Source organism: Salvelinus alpinus, chromosome 2 (genome assembly GCF_045679555.1).
Source record: "Salvelinus alpinus chromosome 2, SLU_Salpinus.1, whole genome shotgun sequence".
NCBI lineage: Eukaryota > Metazoa > Chordata > Actinopteri > Salmoniformes > Salmonidae > Salvelinus > Salvelinus alpinus.
The window spans coordinates 95,670,661-95,695,508 of NC_092087.1; the positions used below are offsets into that span (position 1 = coordinate 95,670,661).

At 42.1% G+C, this 24,848-nt stretch overlaps 1 protein-coding gene across 3 annotated transcripts in view; it reads right to left on the reverse strand.

Annotated features, from left to right (window-relative positions):
• Window positions 1–431: 431 nt before the first annotated feature.
• LOC139545719 (uncharacterized) overlaps window positions 432–24,848 on the reverse strand; it is a 29,133-nt gene continuing 4,716 nt past the window's right edge. For 2 of the 3 annotated variants that reach the window (XM_071353787.1, XM_071353796.1), the window contains exons 5-19: window positions 24,544–24,719; window positions 17,373–17,461; window positions 12,051–12,138; window positions 11,515–11,788; window positions 10,850–11,104; window positions 10,567–10,703; window positions 7,181–7,460; window positions 6,230–6,481; window positions 6,051–6,142; window positions 5,071–5,114; window positions 4,503–4,717; window positions 4,178–4,419; window positions 3,916–4,035; window positions 3,028–3,199; window positions 432–1,222 (exon numbers count right to left, since the gene is read on the reverse strand). In XM_071353787.1, coding sequence (XP_071209888.1) covers window positions 918–1,222; window positions 3,028–3,199; window positions 3,916–4,035; window positions 4,178–4,419; window positions 4,503–4,717; window positions 5,071–5,114; window positions 6,051–6,142; window positions 6,230–6,481; window positions 7,181–7,460; window positions 10,567–10,703; window positions 10,850–11,104; window positions 11,515–11,788; window positions 12,051–12,138; window positions 17,373–17,461; window positions 24,544–24,719 — 2,741 coding nt within the window. In that variant the 3' untranslated portion in view covers window positions 432–917. The remainder of the gene's footprint in view (window positions 1,223–3,027; window positions 3,200–3,915; window positions 4,036–4,177; window positions 4,420–4,502; window positions 4,718–5,070; window positions 5,115–6,050; window positions 6,143–6,229; window positions 6,482–7,180; window positions 7,461–10,566; window positions 10,704–10,849; window positions 11,105–11,514; window positions 11,789–12,050; window positions 12,139–17,372; window positions 17,462–24,543; window positions 24,720–24,848) is intronic. The other variant, XM_071353800.1, reaches the window with a different exon arrangement.

Genomic DNA, 24,848 nt, shown 5'->3' on the forward strand with positions numbered 1-24,848 from the left:
TGTAGGGAACAGAACAGTGTAGTGACCACAGCATGTAGTGGTGGTGTAGGGGAACAGAACAGTGTAGTGACCACAGCATGTGGTGGTGGTGTAGGGGAACAGAACAGTGTAGTGACCACAGCATGTGGTGGTGGTGTAGGGGAACAGAACAGTGTAGTGACCACAGCATGTGATGGTGGTGTAGGGGAACAGAACAGTGTAGTGACCACAGCATGTGGTGGTGGTGTAGGGGAACAGCACAGTGAGTGACTGTTTCCTGTGTCCAGGTCGACCCGGTCTGGAGAGAAGTGTCGTCGTCTAAAGACAGATCTCTAGTCTGAATAATTATCTGAGGTTGAAGGTAATGAAGGTAACACTAGTGGTCATGTCTGAGAGGTCAAATGTGTTAGCAGTAGATGGTATTCTTCAATAACACAAAACCCCAAAGCAAATCATGGGGAGAAAAATATATTTATTCAAAGAGAACAAGTCATAGTTGTCTGAACAGTAGATGGCAGATGTAGTATAAACTCTAGCCAGTGGTTGACCAATTAGAATTCCTTGCAGTAAAATTGGGTCAATGGCCAAATAGCAAGTATCCCATTTCAGGCTCAATGAATAGACAATTCGGATCAATGAGAACTTGCCACATGTAGCTATGAGTCCCGGACTGAAATTCCTCCCGTGTCTCTGACCCATTGATCATTAATTCCCTGTTACAGAAAACAACTAACAACTATTTTCCTCTAGCTCTGTATTTATCTTTGAATATTCTCTTCTCCCGTATCCCTCAATCCCTGCCTGCTATCCCAGATACTGTTTGCACCCTTTGGGACACGACACCGAAGTTAAGTGTTACTCCCTTCCTCTCCCCTTCTAATAATACATTAATCACTCGTCACGTTGTGTTGAGGCTGCACATTCAGACATTCACTTGTCTAGTTATTCTCTAACTCATCAGCCAGTTTGTTTTGGTCCATCTTCCTCAGGATCTCCAGTGTGATCTTCACAGCTCCCTCATCACAGTAGCTCTCTACCATCCTATCCACTGTGTCCGGCCTGTCAGCATCCTCCAGCTGGCTCCTTGAGATGGGGCCATCCACATGAGTCAGGTGAAACTGAAATTTCTTCAGTTCGCTTTGGTCCAGCTTTACCAGAGTGTTCAGCAAAGAAACACTTCTTGTTTCTAGACAGTTACTTTTGGCGCCACCTTGTGGTGTGGCTGTAGAAAACAGTCTTACATCTGTGCGTACAAAAAACAATTATTCAGTAATAAACCAATTGATTAATAAGTAAGTATAACACCTAGGGCTCTATTTTAACAAACCAAACACTCTTAGTGCTGCCTGTGTATCCTTATATGTTCGGGGTGTGTCAGAAATATTTGTGCAATTTTCAGAACCGGAATTATGGGCGCAGTAGCTTGTGATGGCGTGAATGAGCTGGGTTTTGATGAATAAATAAGTTGTGGGGGTGTCGAGGTTTGACCCCTCACTGGCTAAATAGTTTGCCCCATATTTGGTAAATATGTTGAACATGTTTGTAGTCAACATTGTTCTCATTGCATTGCCTCAATATGGAAATACATTATTAAACATAGGCAATAGCATTAACACTGATATAGGGGCTAGGCCTACTGTAAAATGCAGTCTGGACATGCCAAACAGTCAATAAACTAGATTAAATTCACTAGGCTATTGATAAGGCCTAAAAAGACAGTGTATAATTATAATCAAATTCTAAACAAAACAGCTTGTTTTAATAGGCTGTCTAAATACAGTTACAGGCACCATAATAGCTCCCCATAGCCGTTTAATACAGACAACTTAGACTATGGAGGGTTTTACATAGCAACTTTTGACAGGAGCTGGAGAAAGATCCAATATAAAGAGACAGGGGGAATGTCCCCTCACTGTTATACTGCTGTAATGTTGTTTTATAAACATCCTTCAGCAGTCTAACTGATCAAATTGCATTGCATTCGAGACATGTACGTTCTCACAATAAACCCATTGACTGAATCTAATAGGTTTGGGTTTTAATCTAATTAAATTAAAAACAAATAAATCTGCTTTTGAGACGAACAACAATATTTCTAAACAGGATGGGGTCAGAAGCATGACACCATAAATCACTTCTTTCGATCCATGGCACTGTGTGTACACAGTAGGCCTAAACGTCTTTATGCATATATTCACACTTCTATACAAAATACTAGGTTCCTGTCAATTGTATCGTTGCCAATGTGCGAGGCAGATTCCCCCCCAAAATCTATTATTGATTTGGCATTATTGGAGGATTGAATAGTTTGAAAGAGCGTGTCTTTGGTAAGCGGATGAGGGGCGCTCTTTGAAAACGGGGATCAATAGCGAACAAGAGAAGTAGACCATTTAAAACCCCTTTATTCAAAGGCTACTGGGCTAATGGCCTGGATGAAAAGAAGCACGATGGTGCCAAACCTGCCATGATTTAGGGGAGGATAGACTGTGCTTGGTTTTTAATACAATTAAACAAAATGGGGGGAAAACAATCTTTTTATGTGTTTTATGTTTTAAAAGATGAGATTCACTGGCACAAAATGCACATCTCTTCCATGGGCACTGTGTCTGGATAGGCTGCACTTCAGCTCTTTAAATCCCTGCTATTATCAACCCAGGTTACATTAAGACCTGCTTTCCGTCGGTCTTAAAACTTCCCTTTTTAAAGGACACACCTCAAATATTGCCGCCTCTAAATGTCAGTGCGCCCATTTTTTCCATGAAGAAATTGTAAACTAATGTGCGTTTGACACTAGCGCCTCCTTAGAGCCGAAAATAAAGCCCTTCAAGTTTACAGGACAATTCATGAGAACTCCTTGCAACTCAATAACTTAAAGATGCAACTAATATACAATCCATAGAGTTTTGCTGTTTTAAAATGTTCAAGAAAACCTTGTGTATAAGATTCATACAGCCTAATATTAGCTGTGTGAACATTCAATTACACTGCTACAAAAGTTCAGTGAACTGAACTTTGTAGAATTGTGGCATTACAGTAGTGTAAACTTACCTTGAAACTCAACAATGCATTTCCACACGCAGTTACTAATCCAAAATAGACTGAGAAGTTTGGACAATAAACCAGCTTTGATCACAGTCAGGTTAATGTATTCAGCTTGTAGCTTCAACTCGAATGCTGCGGTGTAGTTTTCATACTCTTTAAAATTAACAAACTTTGATGTCTAGGTTAAAGACAGAGATTATAGTGTTATTTATGGAATTACATTTGACTTTAAATACATTAAAGTTAAAGGGGCAATCTGCAGCTCAAACAACAGCAAAACGGTCACCGCACGCCAATGTTTTGTTAAAAAGCTGAGAGATGGGGCTGGAGAACTCAAACCACTCTTCAATTCATAGACAGAACTATGGATGTAAGGATTGACCATCCATCCATGATATCAAAAGTATAGTTGTGGCTATACAATGTTTGCTTACAATTGCTCTTGTTTACAAACATTGGAGTAAAACAAGGGTGTATTTTTGGGGTTCTAATGGGGTATGACAGTTGAACTAACATCAACCATTTATATTGTATTCTTCTTGAATCAAAATACTGTATCATTCATTTAATTGTAGCAGATTGCCCCTTTAAAGCAACACCCCAGTCCTTACAAGCAAGACAGTACAGCCTCTTATAGAAAAGTACAGTCTCTTATAGAAAAGTACAGTCTCTTATAGAAAAGTACAGCCTCCTATAGAAAAGTACAGCCTCCTATAGAAAAGTACAGCCTCCTATAGAAAAGTACAGCCTCCTATAGAAAAGTACAGCCTCCTATAGAAAAGTACAGCCTCCTATAGAAAAGTACAGCCTCCTATAGAAAAGTACAGCCTCCTATAGAAAAGTACAGCCTCCTATAGAAAAGTACAGTCTCTCTGTCCCCCGACAGTGTTTTACCTCGGGCTGTATTCGGCGTACTGGATCTCCAGAGAGGCTGTAGATCTGATTTGGGGTTAGCTCACAGTCAGGAGGTGTTAAATTCAACACTGCCCCCCGATCCTTCCACTTCTTTTCCACCTAAAGTACATTTTTCATTAAGAGGCAAAGTGTGACTTAATAGGAATCAATCACAGTAGACAAGCAGAATTACCATTTGGTAAATATTTATGTTAAAGTTCACATGTTTACTATTAAAATATAATATAATCTGCATGTGTACCTCATCCAACACAACGTTCTTGGGAAGCAACAAGACATATAGGTCATTTGATGGTTTGAAGAACAACAACACAAGTCCATTGATAGGGGACATGGGAGCATCCTTATCCTTGGTGAGGCCATAATCACAGAATCCAGTGATGTTTATTATGACGTGTGTTTCTGTTATCTCATGGGGAGGGATGAACTCAATGTTATGATCATTAGTCACATGGCCTACGGACAGGAAGTCACATCCACCACCTGGGGAAAATGTCATTGTTGATTAGAAAGTAACAAGAGACAGATAACGATACTCTGACTTTTCTTATAAATTGTGTAGTTACCAGGGCAGATCTCACAGTGTGGGAGGTGTAGTTGACAGACAGACCCCTTAAGGCATGTAAACTTGAACAGGGGTCCTGCAGGTCTCTTGTCATTCTTGGCTAGAAGCCTCCTGTTCCAGGAGACTGTACTATAGAGCACCTCTCCCTCTCCCTCCATCCTAAACACCAGGCCTGTTATACTGCACTGGAACAGACCTGCACGGGGGCACTGGAACCTGTAGTGTATGACAAATGTTTGACATAAATTGCATTTCAAATTGGAAAAGCACTCGCACATCTGTGTTTGCTTGTTGTAGGTGTGTGGGAATAATTCAATGATATCTTAAAAGCTAAAGAAATACCTGCACACTGCCAGTATCATGTTGTTTATGTAAGTTGTTTAATTAGATCTTAAATACGGGATTCTGGCAAGAGCAGTGTGTGGGTTCTTCTTTTAAAATGACAAATGGCATGAACTGTTCTATATGACTTCAAATTCTTAAAGTGAAATAAGTTACATTTAAATGTATCTATTATCCTTTCATAAAATGAAAACTATTCATGTAAAAACAAGAGAAGACCAAGTTACCGGTATGTTCCATTGTCCTCCTGATCATAGTTCTCTGGAAACCACTAAAATGTAAAAACAATATACACTGAACAAATATCTGTTATTATAAACTGGGTGGTTTGAGCCCTGAATGCTGATTGGCTGACAGCCGTGGTGTGACAACACATTTATTTTTACTTCTCTAATTACATTGGTAACCAGTTTATAATAGCAACAAGGCACCTCTGGTGTTTGTGGTATATGGCCAATATATATCAGGGCTAAGGGCTGTATGCGGGCTGTTTACTCCGTATTGCATCGTGTCTAAGATCAGCCCTTAGCCATGGTATATTGGCCATATACCACACCCCCTCGGGCCTTATTCGATAAATATTCAACTGGTCGGTCGGTGTCGATCTGTCTGTCTGTCTTTACAGCGAAGGTCTTACCAGAGGAGGGTCAGTAGTACACTATAATAGTACACTATTCTACATTCTGTGATGTTTAACTTCTCCATGGCATTAGGTAAACCTTATAAACTCTGATGTTTAACTTCTACATGACATTAGGTAAACCTTATAAACTCTGTGATGTTTAACTTCTACATGGCATTAGGTAAACCTTATAAACTCTGATGTTTAACTTCTACATGGCATTAGGTCAGCCTTATAAACTCTGTGATGTTTAACTTCTACATGGCATTAGGTAAACCTTATAAACTCTGATGTTTAACTTCTACATGACATTAGGTAAACCTTATAAACTCTGATGTTTAACTTCTGCATGGCATTAGGTCAGCCTTATAAACTCTGTGATGTTTAACTTCTCCATGACATTAAGCAAGCTGTCAGTACTCTGACTTGTTCCTCACTCCAATTGAACCCTTGCTAGATGAAAGCCAACTAGAAGAGGATTTCATTTGGTGACTCTCTTTCTGTTGGTCAATGTTCGTCAGCCTGTCTCCATGTCTTTTAGCAGGTATTGTTGTTGTGAACCCAAACATCCACTCTCCTCCTCACCTCTCTCTTTTTCTTCTCTGACAGATCATCCCAGTTCATCTTCTTCAGGATCTCCGGTGTGATCTCCACAGCTTCCTCAGGGCCGGCGGTTTCTCATTGTGTGAAGGAAAGATGTCCTTACTCAATGTAGCTATAAACAACTAATTGAACTTTTAAAGAACAGATTCATGTTGTTTTACCTGTGTGATCACTCTGTAACTTCTCAGTGAGATCATGCTCATTCATCCACCTCTGGATCCTCAGTGTGATCTTCACTGCTCTCTCAGGGCCGTAACTCTTCATCATCAGATCCACTGTGACCTGTCTGTCAGTGTTCCTCAGCTGTCTCTTTGGGATTGGAGGAAAGCCAAGCAGCTTGCCACCAGTCAGGTAGTTTTGAAATGTCTTCAGCTCGTTTATGTTCCGTTCCTCCAGAGAGTTCAGCAGCCAAGCTGGAACAGAGAGAGAGAGATGTTCTACATGTCAGATATATTTAATGCATTGTTTAGCCTCGCCTCCAGGCTTCTTTTTCTCATATCAGTATTGTATGTATTGTCAATAAGTTTGTCCCCTACAAACGTTACTGTTACTAACGGACTCTTCTGTTGATTGGTTTGAATATAGGCAGCTCAAGAAGAGATGTACAGCCATGATTTGTAAGAACCAACGCTGGAGAAGAGAAGCAGGTACGGGGAGTTGAACATTTAATAAGGAACAGACATCAAACAGGACAGAGACACCCTCAGAACCCGGTATGCAACGACAAAACTAACATTATTCCTGAAGCGGGGAACAGATCTTGGGAACAGACAGATATAGGGGAGGAAATGGCACAGGTGATTGAGTCCAATAATCGCTGATGCGCGTGATGGGGGGGAAGCAGGCGTGACATGATTAGACAGTGCAATCTGTTTTTATCTTGTAATATCTTACCTATGTCTACTTAGCCATTGTACTGTTGATTTTATATATTATATGTAATGAATGATTGCTTTCTGTTTAATCTCAATGAGATCACCTGGATACAATCAATAAATAAAAGAGGGGTCTGCTGAATGTTATTATGAAGTCAGTTGAATGTTCTTTCTGGTTGGACCTACACTGAACTGTGATGGTGATGTATAGATTGATGTACATTGTTGTTATGTTACCTTTAATGTAATCGCTCTGTAATCTCTCTGCTAGGTCTACTCGATTCATCCACCTCAGGATCATTAGTGTGTTCCTCACAGCTCCCTCATGGTCATATCTCTCCACCATCTGATCCACTGTGTCCTGTCTGTCAGTGTTCTCCAGCTGGCTCTCTGGGATGGGAGGAAAGCCAAACAGCTGGCCCCTAGTCAGGTGAGACTGAAATGTCTTCAGCTGTTCTTCAGTGAGCTCCTTCAGAGTGGTCAATAACAGAGCTGGAACAGCCAACATTGAGGGTCTCTAAAATAACAAAGATGATAAGATATAAGAGAATAGAAATACTGATTAAAAAACATGAACATAGCCACATACAAACAACGTGGTACAGGAATATATTCACAGCTTTTTTGGTGTGTTGCAGCCTGACCCCCACCACTCAGTGTACATGAGAGATTCATTAATTATATAGGCTGTATGTGTGTACTGTATCATTTCATACTGTAGAACTGACTATGACAGTGAGTACAGGTGTTTTAACATATGAGGGTAGAACTGACTATGACAGTGAGTACAGGTGATGTAACATATGAGGGTAGAACTGACTATAACAGTGAGTACAGGTGATGTAACATATGAGGGTAGAACTGACTATGACAGTGAGTACAGGTGATGTAACATATGAGGGTAGAACTGACTATGACAGTGAGTACAGGTGATGTAACATATGAGGGTAGAACTGACTATGACAGTGAGTACAGGTGATGTAACATATGAGGGTAGAACTGTAGAACTGACTATGACAGTGAGTACAGGTGATGTAACATATGAGGGTAGAACTGACTATGACAGTGAGTACAGGTGTTTTAACATATGAGGGTAGAACTGTAGAACTGACTATAACAGTGAGTACAGGTGATGTAACATATGAGGGTAGAACTGACTATAACAGTGGGTACAGGTGTTTAACATATGAGGGTAGAACTGTAGAACTGACTATGACAGTGAGTACAGGTGTTTTAACATATGAGGGTAGAACTGACTATAACAGTGAGTACAGGTGTTTAACATATGAGGGTAGAACTGTAGAACTGACTATGACAGTGAGTACAGGTGTTTAACATATGAGGGTAGAACTGTAGAACTGACTATAACAGTGAGTACAGGTGATGTAACATATGAGGGTAGAACTGACTATGACAGTGAGTACAGGTGTTTAACATATGAGGGTAGAACTGACTATGACAGTGAGTACAGGTGTTTAACATATGAGGGTAGAACTGTAGAACTGACTATAACAGTGAGTACAGGTGTTTTAACATGAGGGTAGAACTGTAGAACTGACTATGACAGTGAGTACAGGTGATGTAACATATGAGGGTAGAACTGTAGAACTGACTATGACAGTGAGTACAGGTGTTTTAACATATGAGGGTAGAACTGTAGAACTGACTATGACAGTGAGTACAGGTGTTTTAACATATGAGGGTAGAACTGACTATAACAGTGAGTACAGGTGTTTAACATATGAGGGTAGAACTGTAGAACTGACTATGACAGTGAGTACAGGTGTTTAACATATGAGGGTAGAACTGTAGAACTGACTATGACAGTGAGTACAGGTGTTTAACATATGAGGGTAGAACTGTAGAACTGACTATAACAGTGAGTACAGGTGATGTAACATATGAGGGTAGAACTGACTATGACAGTGAGTACAGGTGTTTAACATATGAGGGTAGAACTGTAGAACTGACTATGACAGTGAGTACAGGTGTTTAACATATGAGGGTAGAACTGTAGAACTGACTATGACAGTGAGTACAGGTGATGTAACATATGAGGGTAGAACTGACTATGACAGTGAGTACAGGTGTTTAACATATGAGGGTAGAACTGACTATAACAGTGAGTACAGGTGTTTAACATATGAGGGTAGAACTGTAGAACTGACTATAACAGTGAGTACAGGTGTTTAACATATGAGGGTAGAACTGTAGAACTGACTATGACAGTGAGTACAGGTGTTTAACATATGAGGGTAGAACTGTAGAACTGACTATGACAGTGAGTACAGGTGTTTAACATATGAGGGTAGAACTGTAGAACTGACTATGACAGTGAGTACAGGTGATGTAACATATGAGGGTAGAACTGACTATGACAGTGAGTACAGGTGTTTAACATATGAGGGTAGAACTGACTATAACAGTGAGTACAGGTGTTTAACATATGAGGGTAGAACTGTAGAACTGACTATAACAGTGAGTACAGGTGTTTAACATATGATGGTAGAACTGTAGAACTGACTATGACAGTGAGTACAGGTGATGTAACATATGAGGGTAGAACTGACTATGACAGTGAGTACAGGTGTTTTAACATATGAGGGTAGAACTGTAGAACTGACTATGACAGTGAGTACAGGTGATGTAACATATGAGGGTAGAACTGACTATGACAGTGAGTACAGGTGTTTAACATATGAGGGTAGAACTGACTATAACAGTGAGTACAGGTGATGTAACATATGAGGGTAGAACTGACTATAACAGTGAGTACAGGTGTTTAACATATGAGGGTAGAACTGTAGAACTGACTATGACAGTGAGTACAGGTGTTTAACATATGAGGGTAGAACTGTAGAACTGACTATGACAGTGAGTACAGGTGATGTAACATATGAGGGTAGAACTGACTATGACAGTGAGTACAGGTGTTTAACATATGAGGGTAGAACTGACTATAACAGTGAGTACAGGTGTTTAACATATGAGGGTAGAACTGTAGAACTGACTATAACAGTGAGTACAGGTGTTTAACATATGAGGGTAGAACTGTAGAACTGACTATGACAGTGAGTACAGGTGTTTAACATATGAGGGTAGAACTGTAGAACTGACTATGACAGTGAGTACAGGTGTTTAACATATGAGGGTAGAACTGTAGAACTGACTATGACAGTGAGTACAGGTGATGTAACATATGAGGGTAGAACTGACTATGACAGTGAGTACAGGTGTTTAACATATGAGGGTAGAACTGACTATAACAGTGAGTACAGGTGTTTAACATATGAGGGTAGAACTGTAGAACTGACTATGACAGTGAGTACAGGTGATGTAACATATGAGGGTAGAACTGACTATGACAGTGAGTACAGGTGTTTAACATATGAGGGTAGAACTGACTATAACAGTGAGTACAGGTGATGTAACATATGAGGGTAGAACTGACTATGACAGTGAGTACAGGTGATGTAACATATGAGGGTAGAACTGACTATGACAGTGAGTACAGGTGTTTTAACATATGAGGGTAGAACTGTAGAACTGACTATGACAGTGAGTACAGGTGTTTAACATATGAGGGTAGAAGTGATCCTACAATTCTCTAACTGTCCTCTTACCTGTGAGCTGAGCTGTCCTGAACTACCAGCTGAAGATAATGACAACAGGAAGGAGGGGGAGCTGGAGAGAAGGGGGTGTATTGCGCCGTAGAAGGGCCTGGGTTGGAAAAAGGACTGGTATGGGGCAGTGGGAATACCTGAGAAAGTGGGGAAATAGAGGGGAAGACAAGAGGGGGACAGAGAGTCAGTTAGGGTCCTTGTCTACAATCCTACTTCTCTGATCTCTAACTTCTCTGAACTGTGATGGTGATGTATAGATTGATGTACATTCTTGTTATGTTACCTCCACTGTAATCTCTCTCTAACTGCTCTGCCAGATCATCCAGCTTCATCCTCCTAAGGATCCTCCATGTGATCTTCACAGCTCTCTCAGGGCCGTAACTCTCCACCATATGATCCACTGTCTCCTGTCTGTCAGAGTCCTCCAGCTGACTCTCTGGGATGGGAGGAAAGCCTAACATCCAGGCACCATTCAGGTGAGACTGAAGTTCCTTCAGCTGTTCTTCAGTGAGCTCCTCCAGAGTGGTCATTAGTAGAACTGGAAAGAGAAAAACAGGGGAAATAGAGGGGAAGACAGGAGGGGGGACAGAGAGTCAGTTAGGGTCCTTGTTTACAATCCTACTTCTCTGATCTCTAACTTCTCTGCCAGATCATTCTGGTTCATCTTCCAGATTAGGCAGCACAGGAAGAGATATACAGTCATGATTAGAAAGTCTCATCTGTTTGTGAAATCTTCCCTACTGTATTGGTGACTGTATGTATGGAATGTAATGAATGTTGGATTGTTGTTTAATCATAATGGGGTCACCTGGATACATCATGAATACACATTATAAAAGAGGGGTCTGCTGTATGTTATTATGAAGTCAGTTGAATGTTCTTTATGGTTAGACCTAAACTGAACTGTGATGGTGATGTATAGATTGATGTACATTGTTGTTATGTTACCTCCAATGTAATCTCTCTGTAACTGCTCTGCCAGATCATCCAGCTTCATCCACATCAGGATCCTCAATGTGTTCCTCACAGCTCTCTCAGGGCCGTATCTCTTCACCATCTGATCCACTGTGTCCTGTCTGTCAGAGTTCTTCAGCTGTTTCTCTGGGATGAGAGGAAAGCCTAACATCCAGCAACTAGTCAGGCAAGACTGAAATGTCTTCAGCTGTTTTTCAGTGAGCTCCTCCAGAGTGGTCAGCAGCAGAACATCCAACATGGAGGGTCTCTAAAACAACAAAGATGATATGATGTAAGGACGAGAATATAAAAACTGACTAGTGATATCAAATAAAGATCATTAATATATTAATATTTTTAGACGTACTAGAATATTTATACAGGTCTCTCAATATCTCATCCTCATATGATCATGAAATACATTAAATTAGGAACTTTAACACACACACACTGCAGTGTCTTCAGAGAATACTGTGGTCTACTGTATGTGGTTTGCTCACATTGACTTTAGACATGGCCACTAGTCTTACCTTTCCCACATTCAGCACCTCCAGGTTCCCCTCCAGCCTAGAGATCACAGTCTCCAGATCACGACACTTCTCTCCAGACCGGGTCAACCTGGACACAGGAAACAGTCACACAATGTTCTGTTCCCCTACACCACCACCACATGCTGTGGTCACTACACTGTTCTGTTCCCCTACACCACCACCACATGCTGTGGTCACTACACTGTTCTGTTCCCCTACACCACCACCACATGCTGTGGTCACTACACTGTTCTGTTCCCCTACAGCACCACCACATGCTGTGGTCACTACACTGTTCTGTTCCCCTACACCACCACCACATGCTGTGGTCACTACACTGTTCTGTTCCCCTACACCACCACCACATGCTGTGGTCACTACACTGTTCTGTGCCCCTACACCACCACCACATGCTGTGGTCACTACACTGTTCTGTTCCCTACACCACCACCACATGCTGTGGTCACTACACTGTTCTGTTCCCTACACCACCACCACATGCTGTGGTCGCTACAAAGTTCTGTTCCCCTACACCACCACCACATGCTGTGGTCGCTACACTGTTCTGTTCCCCTACAGCACCACCACCACATGCTGTGGTCACTACACTGTTCTGTTCCCCCACACCACCACCACATGCTGTGGTCACTACACTGTTCCCCTACACCACCACCACATGCTGTGGTCACTACACTGTTCTGTTCCCTACACCACCACCACACGCTGTGGTCACTACACTGTTCTGTTCCCCTACACCACCACCACATGCTGTGGTCACTACACTGTTCTGTTCCCCTACACCACCACCACATGCTGTGGTCACTACACTGCTCTGTTCCCCTACACCACCACCACATGCTGTGGTCACTACACTGTTCTGTTCCCCTACACCACCACATGCTGTGGTCACTACACTGTTCTGTTCCCTACACCACCACCACACGCTGTGGTCACTACACTGTTCTGTTCCCCTACACCACCACCACATGCTGTGGTCACTACACTGTTCTGTTCCCCTACACCACCACCACATGCTGTGGTCACTACACTGTTCTGTTCCCCTACACCACCACCACATGCTGTGGTCACTACACTGTTCTGTTCCCCTACACCACCACCACATGCTGTGGTCACTACACTGTTCTGTTCCCCTACACCACCACCACATGCTGTGGTCACTACACTGTTCTGTTCCCCTACACCACCACCACATGCTGTGGTCACTACACTGTTCTGTTCCCCTACACCACCACCACATGCTGTGGTCACTACACTGTTCTGTTCCCCTACACCACCACCACATACTGTGGTCACTACACTGTTCTGTTCCCCTACACCAACACCACATACTGTGGTCACTACACTGCTCTGTTCCCCTACACCACCACCACATGCTGTGGTCACTACACTGCTCTGTTCCCCTACACCACCACCACATGCTGTGGTCACTACACTGTTCTGTTCCCCTACACCACCACCACATACTGTGGTCACTACACTGCTCTGTTCCCCTACACCACCACCACATGCTGTGGTCACTACACTGCTCTGTTCCCCTACACCACCACCACATACTGTGGTCACCACACTGTTCTGTTCCCTACACCACCACCACATGCTGTGGTCACTACACTGTTCTGTTCCCCTACAGCACCACCACATGCTGTGGTCACTACACTGTTCCCCTACACCACCACCACATGCTGTGGTCACTACACTGTTCCCCTACACCACCACCACATGCTGTGGTCACTACACTGTTCTGTTCCCCTACACCACCACATGCTGTGGTCACTACACTGTTCCCCTACACCACCACATGCTGTGGTCACTACACTGTTCCCCTACACCACCACCACATGCTGTGGTCACTACACTGTTCCCCTACACCACCACCACATGCTGTGGTCACTACACTGTTCCCCTACACCACCACCACATGCTGTGGTCACTACACTGTTCCCCTACACCACCACCACATGCTGTGGTCACTACACTGTTCTGTTCCCCTACACCACCACCACATGCTGTGGTCACTACACTGTTCCCCTACACCACCACCACATGCTGTGGTCACTACACTGTTCCCCTACACCACCACCACATGCTGTGGTCACTACACTGTTCCCCTACACCACCACCACATGCTGTGGTCACTACACTGTTCTGTTCCCCTACACCACCACCACATGCTGTGGTCACTACACTGTTCTGTTCCCCTACACCACCACCACATGCTGTGGTCACTACACTGTTCTGTTCCCCTACACCACCACCACATGCTGTGGTCACTACACTGTTCTGTTCCCCTACACCACCACCACCACATGCTGTGGTCACTACACTGTTCTGTTCCCCTACACCACCACCACATGCTGTGGTCACTACACTGTTCTGTTCCCCTACACCACCACCACATGCTGTGGTCACTACACTGTTCTGTTCCCCTACACCACCACCACATGCTGTGGTCACTACACTGTTCTGTTCCCCTACACCACCACTACATGCTGTGGTCATTACACTGTTCTGTTCCCCTACACCACCACTACATGCTGTGGTCATTACACTGTTCTGTTCCCCTACACCACCACCACATGCTGTGGTCACTACACTGTTCTGTTCCCCTACACCACCACCACATGCTGTGGTCACTACACTGTTCTGTTCCCCTACACCACCACCACATGCTGTGGTCATTACACTGTTCTGTTCCCCTACACCACCACCACATGCTGTGGTCACTACACTGTTCTACATTCATTTCAGTCAGTTCATGAGGATGATGCAATAGAGGTATAGAAGAGATGTTAGAGGGTCAATTCACCACTTTTAAAGTTGATTATCTCTCCAGCACCAGAAGACTCATATATTCAATGTTACCAGGGACTGTCAAATGTAATTAATGTAAGGAAAGAAAGGTAGTGTTTTATGTCACATGATCTGTGAAGACTCCAAGCATTCATGAATTATGGACAACTCATGAACTAGGGTGTAAACATGTTTTGATTCAACTCATGAACTAGGGTGTAAACATGTTTTGATTCAACTCATGAACTAGGGTGTAAACATGTTTTGATTCAACTCATGAACTAGGGTGTAAACATGTTTTGATTCAACTCATGAACTAGGGTGTAAACATGTTTTGATTCAACTCATGAACTAGGGTGTAAACATGTTTTGATTCAACTCATGTATTATATTGTTCTGGGTGTGTTCAAGTGTGTACAATTGCCTCGTCTGAGAGTGTAGGCTACCAGCAGTGGTGTAGGTCTAGTGGAGGGTAAACACAAGAAAACACAGTTGACCCACTTTTTTCTGAAAAAGGTATTGAAAGTTTTGGGAGAGTTACTTTTTTCACTGTGACCGGCAATCAGTGCTGAAGGTAAGACGACACAAAAGTGAGTTTACAAGTTTATCAACTTTCAAAGCTGAATTACTTTCCCATTGTTCCTCAACTGCAGTGTATGAAATACCATTTAGTAGCTCTGAGTCTCTACTTTTATCCAATGTAAAAAAAAACACTATTTCAGATTTTGCTACATAAGACCAAATCCAGGTGGTGAGTCACATTTGCCATTGTAAAATCAAATACTTTTCACAGAAAGAATCAATTATAGGCCTCCTGTCATTAACGTATACTTGTTGGATGGATTGGATGCCCATTGTGTCTACTATAGAATTCTACAGTACACCATTCATGGACAGGGAGAGAGTTTACAGGGTTGGGAGTAACAGATTCCATGTAAGGGATTACAAAAAAAACTGTAATCCATTTCATTACCAGCAAAAATATTGTAATCAGATTACAGGTACTTTTGAAAAACTAGATGATTACTTTGAGGATTACTTTTAAAAACATTGTGGCAAAAAATCTTTGACACTTCTCTGTTATCTCAATGACATTTAAATCAGCATTGAAAAAAGGCGCAAGTTTAAGTTTGTTCCACATGAGAGAGTCTGACCACAAATCAGAGACCACTATGATGACACACCAAATGTGTTTGATGGATCGTGGGAAAAGAGCAGGAATAGGCTTTTGAAAGCTACAGTCTAAGCTACGTCTTCCAATGGTGCGACTGCTGTCAGTATCAAACTTGAATAAACGCTGCGAGGTAAGGATGATGGCGATACGGATATCACTTAATATTGATCTACATAGCGCATTGATGTGAATCACACTGCTGCTCTCTCATTTACCTTACGGATTGTGGTTGTTGTGGATGGATGTTCACAAATCTAAATGTGTATTTGAACCCAATAATGGTTGAATTCAAGAAGTTTAAGCTGAAAAATGCACTCTTGCAACAGCTGCATAGTGCAGATCCCAGCCTATGGAATAAAAGTGAGGCTTTTTTTGCTAAAACTTTTGATAGGCTTAAAGGGCCAGTCTGTAGTTGTTACATCCATTTTTGGACTTATAAATTATATATACAGTACCAGTCAAAAGCTTGGACACACTTACTCATTCAATGGTTTTTCTTTAATTTCACTATTTTCTATAATGTAGAATAATAGTGAAGACATCAAAACTATGAAATAACACAGAAGGAATCATGTAGTGAACGAATCAAAATATATTTTGTATTTGAGATTCTTCAAAGTAGCGACCCTTTGCCTTGATGACAGCTTTGCACACTCTTGGCAAAACATGCCATTCCATGAGAACAGCATTTATTTTTCAACTCAAATCAATGAGCCCAATCAGTCCTCCATGACAACAACATCATAAACAACAGAGTAGGCTGGCTAAGTCCTTCGTTTTGGGGTCATGCTCAGGTAAAACGATTTGGCTAATCTATATTTCCAAGTCCTATTCCTGAACATCAAGGGGTATAACATTATTGGAATCCTGATAGACTTTGGTTTTTAATGTAAAGATATAATTGAATAGTTTTATTATATTGGGTTGAAAGTGATGGGTTATAAGAAGCCTACATAACCAACCCATAAAGTCAAATTTAACATCCATATATTACATTTAACATTTAACAGACGCTCTTATCCAGAGCGACTTACAAATTGGCCAGCTATGTAAACTTTAACATTGATTTATCCTGCAATAGATGTCGTTCAATTGGTCACATGCATTTTTGTCTTCTTCTAATGTCTCTTAAAGGGAAAGTAATCTAAAAGTAACAGAATGTAATCAGATTACATTACTGAGTTTGGGGGTAATCCAAAAGTTACGTTACTGATTACATTTTTGGACAGGTAACTTGTAACTGATCACATTTAGAAAGTAATCTACCCAACCCTGACGGTTTATTTGGGCTCCCCAATAATTCGCACCCTGGACTAATATACTCTGTGTTCACTCACATTCCAGAAGAGGGGCTGGGGAGTTCGCTGGACGGCTCTTCACTCTCCTCCCCTGCTGGCTTCCTTTCCTTCCCAGAGGCAGCTACCTCCTACACACACACACACAATCTGTCTTGACTGAAGTATTTTCTATTGAGGACCACATTGAGGGTCTAGGCGTGTAATAAAACTTAATGGATGAGACAGTCATTGTTGAGAACACTATGTCTCTTGACAACATCTCTTGATTGAAATCTCAACAGTTTACCAGTTAACGTCACAAAGTTAATTATAAACGATATCCGCTTTCTTCACTCCTTCGAATGACGTGTCAAGTGCTAGCTATGAATTAATATGATATTACTGCGTTATGAATTCATAGCAAAATTAGAATATGTAGTTCATAGGCCTACAATAATGTCTATTACATCACATGTTCTTGCATTTCATCATGTAAATTACTTTTTCCGATACTTTGATCGAGTCAATTTCGCACTTCCATGTTGCTGTAAATCAAATATGAAACGGATACAATGTAGCCTACTTAACTGTATCAACAAACTTTTCAGGGACGTTTACAGATAAAAATAGCAACATACTAAGTTTTCCTTTCCAAACTATATTGTCTTACTTTTGATGAGTCCATTTTCAGACACTCCAGGCGCAGCCAGCCGACAGTAAAATAATGAAGCCTTGTGGCAGAGCGCTACCGTTTCCTTTAGTTTTGAGCAGCCCAGCCCATGACACATCCTACCTATAGGTCTCTAGTAGTGAGTCGCCCTCTTGAGGACAAACTGACACCAAACCAAAATAGGTGTGAGAGTCAGTCAAGAGACCATTGTTAAACCATTCTAATCGAGCTGCGAAGTCAATATAACATCTCTGATATGATCTTGTTCTTTATGTTTCCAGTTGGACCACAGGTTGTATTTGTAATGACATAATATTTTGACTCTTGGCTTTATAGGATTTATTTAAGATATGAAGAATGCATACAAAATATATGTTTCCTGCTATACCTTCCTGATTCAGGGAATCCTCCACCAGGGATTTTGGGAAAACGAGGGAATTTATTAAAATATTCAGCAATTTTGCAACCCTATGTAGGACACTTATCCCTGTCTCTAGGGCCCCCTGGTGGTTCAGCAGGACATTACACTGATCCTTGTCTCTAGGGCCCCCTGGTGGTTCAGCAGGACATTACTGATCCTTGTCTCTAGGGCCCCCTGGTGGTTCAGCAGGACATTACTGATCCTTGTCTCTAGGGCCCCCTGGTGGTTCAGCAGGACATTACTGATCCTTGTCTCTAGGGCCCCCAGGTGGTTCAGCAGGACATTACACTGATCCTTGTCTCTAGGGCCCCCTGGTGGTTCAGCAGGATATTACACTGATCCTTGTCTCTAGGGCCCCCTGGTGGTTCAGCAGGACATTACTGATCCTTGTCTCTAGGGCCCCCTGGTGGTTCAGCAGGACATTACACTGATCCTTGTCTCTAGGGCCCCCTGGTGGTTCAGCAGGACATTACTGATCCTTGTCTCTAGGGCCCCCTGGTGGTTCAGCAGGACATTACACTGATCCTTGTCTCTAGTGCCCCCTGGTGGTTCAGCAGGACATTACTGATCCTTGTCTCTAGGGCCCCCTGGTGGTTCAGCAGGACATTACACTGATCCTTGTCTCTAGGGCCCCCTGGTGGTTCAGCAGGATATTACACTGATCCTTGTCTCTAGGGCCCCCTGGTGGTTCAGCAGGACATTACTGATCCTTGTCTCTAGGGCCCCCTGGTGGTTCAGCAGGACATTACACTGATCCTTGTCTCTAGGGCCCCCTGGTGGTTCAGCAGGACATTACTGATCCTTGTTTCTAGGGCCCCCTGGTGGTTCAGCAGGACATTACACTGATCCTTGTCTCTAGTGCCCCCTGGTGGTTCAGCAGGACATTACTGATCCTTGTCTCTAGGGCCCCCTGGTGGTTCAGCAGGACATTACACTGATCCTTGTCTCTAGGGCCCCCTGGTGGTTCAGCAGGACATTACTGATCCTTGTCTCTAGGGCCCCCTGGTGGTTCAGCAGGATATTACACTGATCCTTGTCTCTAGGGCCCCCTGGTGGTTCAGCAGGACATTACTGATCCTTGTCTCTAGGGCCCCCTGGTGGTTCAGCAGGACATTACACTGATCCTTGTCTCTAGGGCCCCCTGGTGGTTCAGCAGGACATTACTGATCCTTGTCTCTAGGGCCCCCTGGTGGTTCAGCAGGACATTACACTGATCCTTGTCTCTAGTGCCCCCTGGTGGTTCAGCAGGACATTACTGATCCTTGTCTCTAGGGCCCCCTGGTGGTTCAGCAGGACATTACACTGATCCTTGTCTCTAGGGCCCCCTGGTGGTTCAGCAGGACATTACTGATCCTTGTCTCTAGGGCCCCCTGGTGGTTCAGCAGGACATTACACTGATCCTTGTCTCTAGTGCCCCCTGGTGGTTCAGCAGGACATTACTGATCCTTGTCTCTAGGGCCCCCTGGTGGTTCAGCAGTACATTACACTGATCCTTGTCTCTAGGGCCCCCTGGTGGTTCAGCAGGATATTACTGATCCTTGTCTCTAGGGCCCCCTGGTGGTTCAGCAGGACATTACACTGATCCTTGTCTCTAGGGCCCCCTGGTGGTTCAGCAGGACATTACACTGATCCTTGTCTCTAGGGCCCCCTGGTGGTTCAGCAGAACATTACACTGTCATGTGTGATGAAGGGGAGGAGGAGGAAGAGGAAACCATGGGCATGTGATGCTGTGAGGGAGGAATGCGAGAGAGATGTACATGTGTACAGGTGTTTAACATATGAGGGTAGAACTGTAGAACTGACTATGACAGTGAGTACAGGTGTTTTAACATATGAGGGTAGAACTGTAGAACTGACTATGACAGTGAGTACAGGTGTTTTAACATATGAGGGTAGAACTGTAGAACTGACTATGACAGTGAGTACAGGTCTTTAACATATGAGGGTAGAACTGTAGAACTGACTATGACAGTGAGTACAGGTGTTTTAACATATGAGGGTAGAACTGACTATGACATTGAGTACAGGTGATGTAACATATGAGGGTAGAACTGACTATGACATTGAGTACAGGTGTTTAACATATGAGGGTAGAACTGACTATGACAGTGATTACAGGTGTTTAACATATGAGGGTAGAAGTGTAGAACTGACTATGACAGTGAGTACAGGTGTGTAACATATGAGGGTAGAACTGACTATGACAGTGAGTACAGGTGTTTAACATATGAGGGTAGAACTGTAGAACTGACTATGACAGTGAGTACAGGTGTGTAACATATGAGGGTAGAACTGACTATGACAGTGAGTACAGGTGATGTAACATATGAGGGTAGAACTGACTATGACAGTGAGTACAGGTGTTTAACATATGAGGGTAGAACTGTAGAACTGACTATGACAGTGAGTACAGGTGTTTTAACATATGAGGGTAGAACTGACTATGACAGTGAGTACAGGTGTTTTAACATATTAGGGTAGAACTGACTATAACAGTGAGTACAGGTGTTTTAACATATGAGTGTAGAACTGTAGAACTGACTATAACAGTGAGTACAGGTGTTTTAACATATGAGTGTAGAACTGTAGAACTGACTATAACAGTGAGTACAGGTGTTTTAACATATGAGTGTAGAACTGTAGAACTGACTATAACAGTGAGTACAGGTGTTTTAACATATGAGTGTAGAACTGTAGAACTGACTATAACAGTGAGTACAGGTGTTTTAACATATGAGTGTAGAACTAACTATAACAGTGAGTACAGGTGTTTAACATATGAGGGTAGAACTGTAGAACTGACTATAACAGTGAGTACAGGTGTTTTAACATATGAGGGTAGAACTGTAGAACTGACTATGACAGTGAGTACAGGTGATGTAACATATGAGTGTAGAACTGTAGAACTGACTATAACAGTGAGTACAGGTGTTTTAATATATGAGGGTAGAACTGTAGAACTGACTATAACAGTGAGTACAGGTGATGTAACATATGAGGGTAGAACTGACTATAACAGTGAGTACAGGTGTTTTAACATATGAGGGTAGAACTGACTATAACAGTGAGTACAGGTGTTTTAACATATGAGGGTAGAACTGTAGAACTGACTATAACAGTGAGTACAGGTGATGTAACATATGAGGGTAGAACTGTAGAACTGACTATAACAGTGAGTACAGGTGTTTTAATATATGAGGGTAGAACTGTAGAACTGACTATGACAGTGAGTACAGGTGTTTAACATATGAGTGTAGAACTGTAGAACTGACTATAACAGTGAGTACAGGTGTTTTAACATATGAGTGTAGAACTGTAGAACTGACTATAACAGTGAGTACAGGTGTTTTAACATATGAGTGTAGAACTGTAGAACTGACTATAACAGTGAGTACAGGTGTTTTAACATATGAGTGTAGAACTGTAGAACTGACTATAACAGTGAGTACAGGTGTTTTAACATATGAGTGTAGAACTGTAGAACTGACTATAACAGTGAGTACAGGTGATGTAATATATGAGGGTAGAACTGACTATAACAGTGAGTACAGGTGTTTTAACATATGAGGGTAGAACTGTAGAACTGACTATGACAGTGAGTACAGGTGTTTAACATATGAGGGTAGAACTGACTATAACAGTGAGTACAGGTGATGTAACATATGAGGGTAGAACTGTAGAACTGACTATAACAGTGAGTACAGGTGTTTTAACATATGAGGGTAGAACTGTAGAACTGACTATGACAGTGAGTACAGGTGTTTAACATATGAGGGTAGAACTGACTATAACAGTGAGTACAGGTGATGTAACATATGAGGGTAGAACTGACTATAACAGTGAGTACAGGTGTTTAACATATGAGGGTAGAACTGTAGAACTGACTATAACAGTGAGTACAGGTGTTTTAACATATGAGGGTAGAACTGACTATGACAGTGAGTACAGGTGTTTAACATATGAGGGTAGAACTGACTATAACAGTGAGTACAGGTGTTTAACATATGAGGGTAGAACTGACTATGACAGTGAGTACAGGTGATGTAACATATGAGGGTAGAACTGACTATAACAGTGAGTACAGGTGTTATAACATATGAGGGTAGAACTGACTATAACAGTGAGTACAGGTGTTTTAACATATGAGGGTAGAACTGACTATAACAGTGAGTACAGGTGTTTAACATATGAGGGTAGAACTGACTATGACAGTGAGTACAGGTGTTTTAACATATGAGGGTAGAACTGACTATGACAGTGAGTACAGGTGTGTAACATATGAGGGTAGAACTGACTATGACAGTGAGTACAGGTGTGTAACATATGAAGGTAGAACTGACTATAACAGTGAGTACAGGTGTTTAACATATGAGGGTAGAACTGACTATAACAGTGAGTACAGGTGATGTAACATATGAGGGTAGAACTGTAGAACTGACTATGACAGTGAGTACAGGTGTTTAACATATGAGGGTAGAACTGACTATAACAGTGAGTACAGGTGATGTAACATATGAGGGTAGAACTGACTATAACAGTGAGTACAGGTGTTTAACATATGAGGGTAGAACTGTAGAACTGACTATAACAGTGAGTACAGGTGTTTTAACATATGAGGGTAGAACTGACTATGACAGTGAGTACAGGTGTTTAACATATGAGGGTAGAACTGACTATAACAGTGAGTACAGGTGTTTAACATATGAGGGTAGAACTGACTATAACAGTGAGTACAGGTGTTTAACATATGAAGGTAGAACTGACTATAACAGTGAGTACAGGTGTTTAACATATGAGGGTAGAACTGACTATGACAGTGAGTACAGGTGTTTAACATATGAGGGTAGAACTGACTATAACAGTGAGTACAGGTGTTTAACATATGAGGGTAGAACTGACTATAACAGTGAGTACAGGTGTTTAACATATGAGGGTAGAACTGACTATAACAGTGAGTACAGGTGTTTAACATATGAGGGTAGAACTGACTATAACAGTGAGTACAGGTGTTTAACATATGAGGGTAGAACTGACTATGACAGTGAGTACAGGTGATGTAACATATGAGGGTAGAACTGACTATAACAGTGAGTACAGGTGTTATAACATATGAGGGTAGAACTGACTATAACAGTGAGTACAGGTGTTTTAACATATGAGGGTAGAACTGACTATAACAGTGAGTACAGGTGTTTAACATATGAGGGTAGAACTGACTATGACAGTGAGTACAGGTGTTTTAACATATGAGGGTAGAACTGACTATGACAGTGAGTACAGGTGTTTTAACATATGAGGGTAGAACTGACTATGACAGTGAGTACAGGTGTGTAACATATGAGGGTAGAACTGACTATGACAGTGAGTACAGGTGTGTAACATATGAAGGTAGAACTGACTATAACAGTGAGTACAGGTGTTTAACATATGAGGGTAGAACTGACTATAACAGTGAGTACAGGTGTTTAACATATGAGGGTAGAACTGACTATGACAGTGAGTACAGGTGTTTTAACATATGAGGGTAGAACTGACTATGACAGTGAGTACAGGTGTTTTAACATATGAGGGTAGAACTGACTATGACAGTGAGTACAGGTGTGTAACATATGAGGGTAGAACTGACTATGACAGTGAGTACAGGTGATGTAACATATGAGGGTAGAACTGTAGAACTGACTATGACAGTGAGTACAGGTGTTTAACATATGAGGGTAGAACTGACTATAACAGTGAGTACAGGTGATGTAACATATGAGGGTAGAACTGTAGAACTGACTATGACAGTGAGTACAGGTGTTTAACATATGAGGGTAGAACTGACTATAACAGTGAGTACAGGTGATGTAACATATGAGGGTAGAACTGTAGAACTGACTATGACAGTGAGTACAGGTGTTTAACATATGAGGGTAGAACTGACTATAACAGTGAGTACAGGTGATGTAACATATGAGGGTAGAACTGTAGAACTGACTATGACAGTGAGTACAGGTGTTTAACATATGAGGGTAGAACTGACTATAACAGTGAGTACAGGTGTTTAACATATGAGGGTAGAACTGACTATGACAGTGAGTACAGGTGATGTAACATATGAGGGTAGAAGTGATCCTACACTTCTCTAACCGTCCTCTTACCTGTGAGATGAGCTGTCCTGAACTACTAGCAGAAGATAACGACAACAACTTCTTAGACGAACCAGGTTGAAACAAGGAGGAGGAGAATGAGTGATGATGGTATTCGGGTTCCATTGGGGAGAAGATGGGTCGGTGCCTGGGTTGGTCAAATAACTTGTATGAGGAAGTGGCAGTACCTGAGAAAGAGGGAAAAACAGGGGAAATAGAGGGGAAGATAGGAGGGGGGACAGAGAGTCATTTAGGGTCCTTGTTTACAATCCTACTTCTCTGATCTCTAACTTCTCTGCCAGATCATTCTGGTTCAT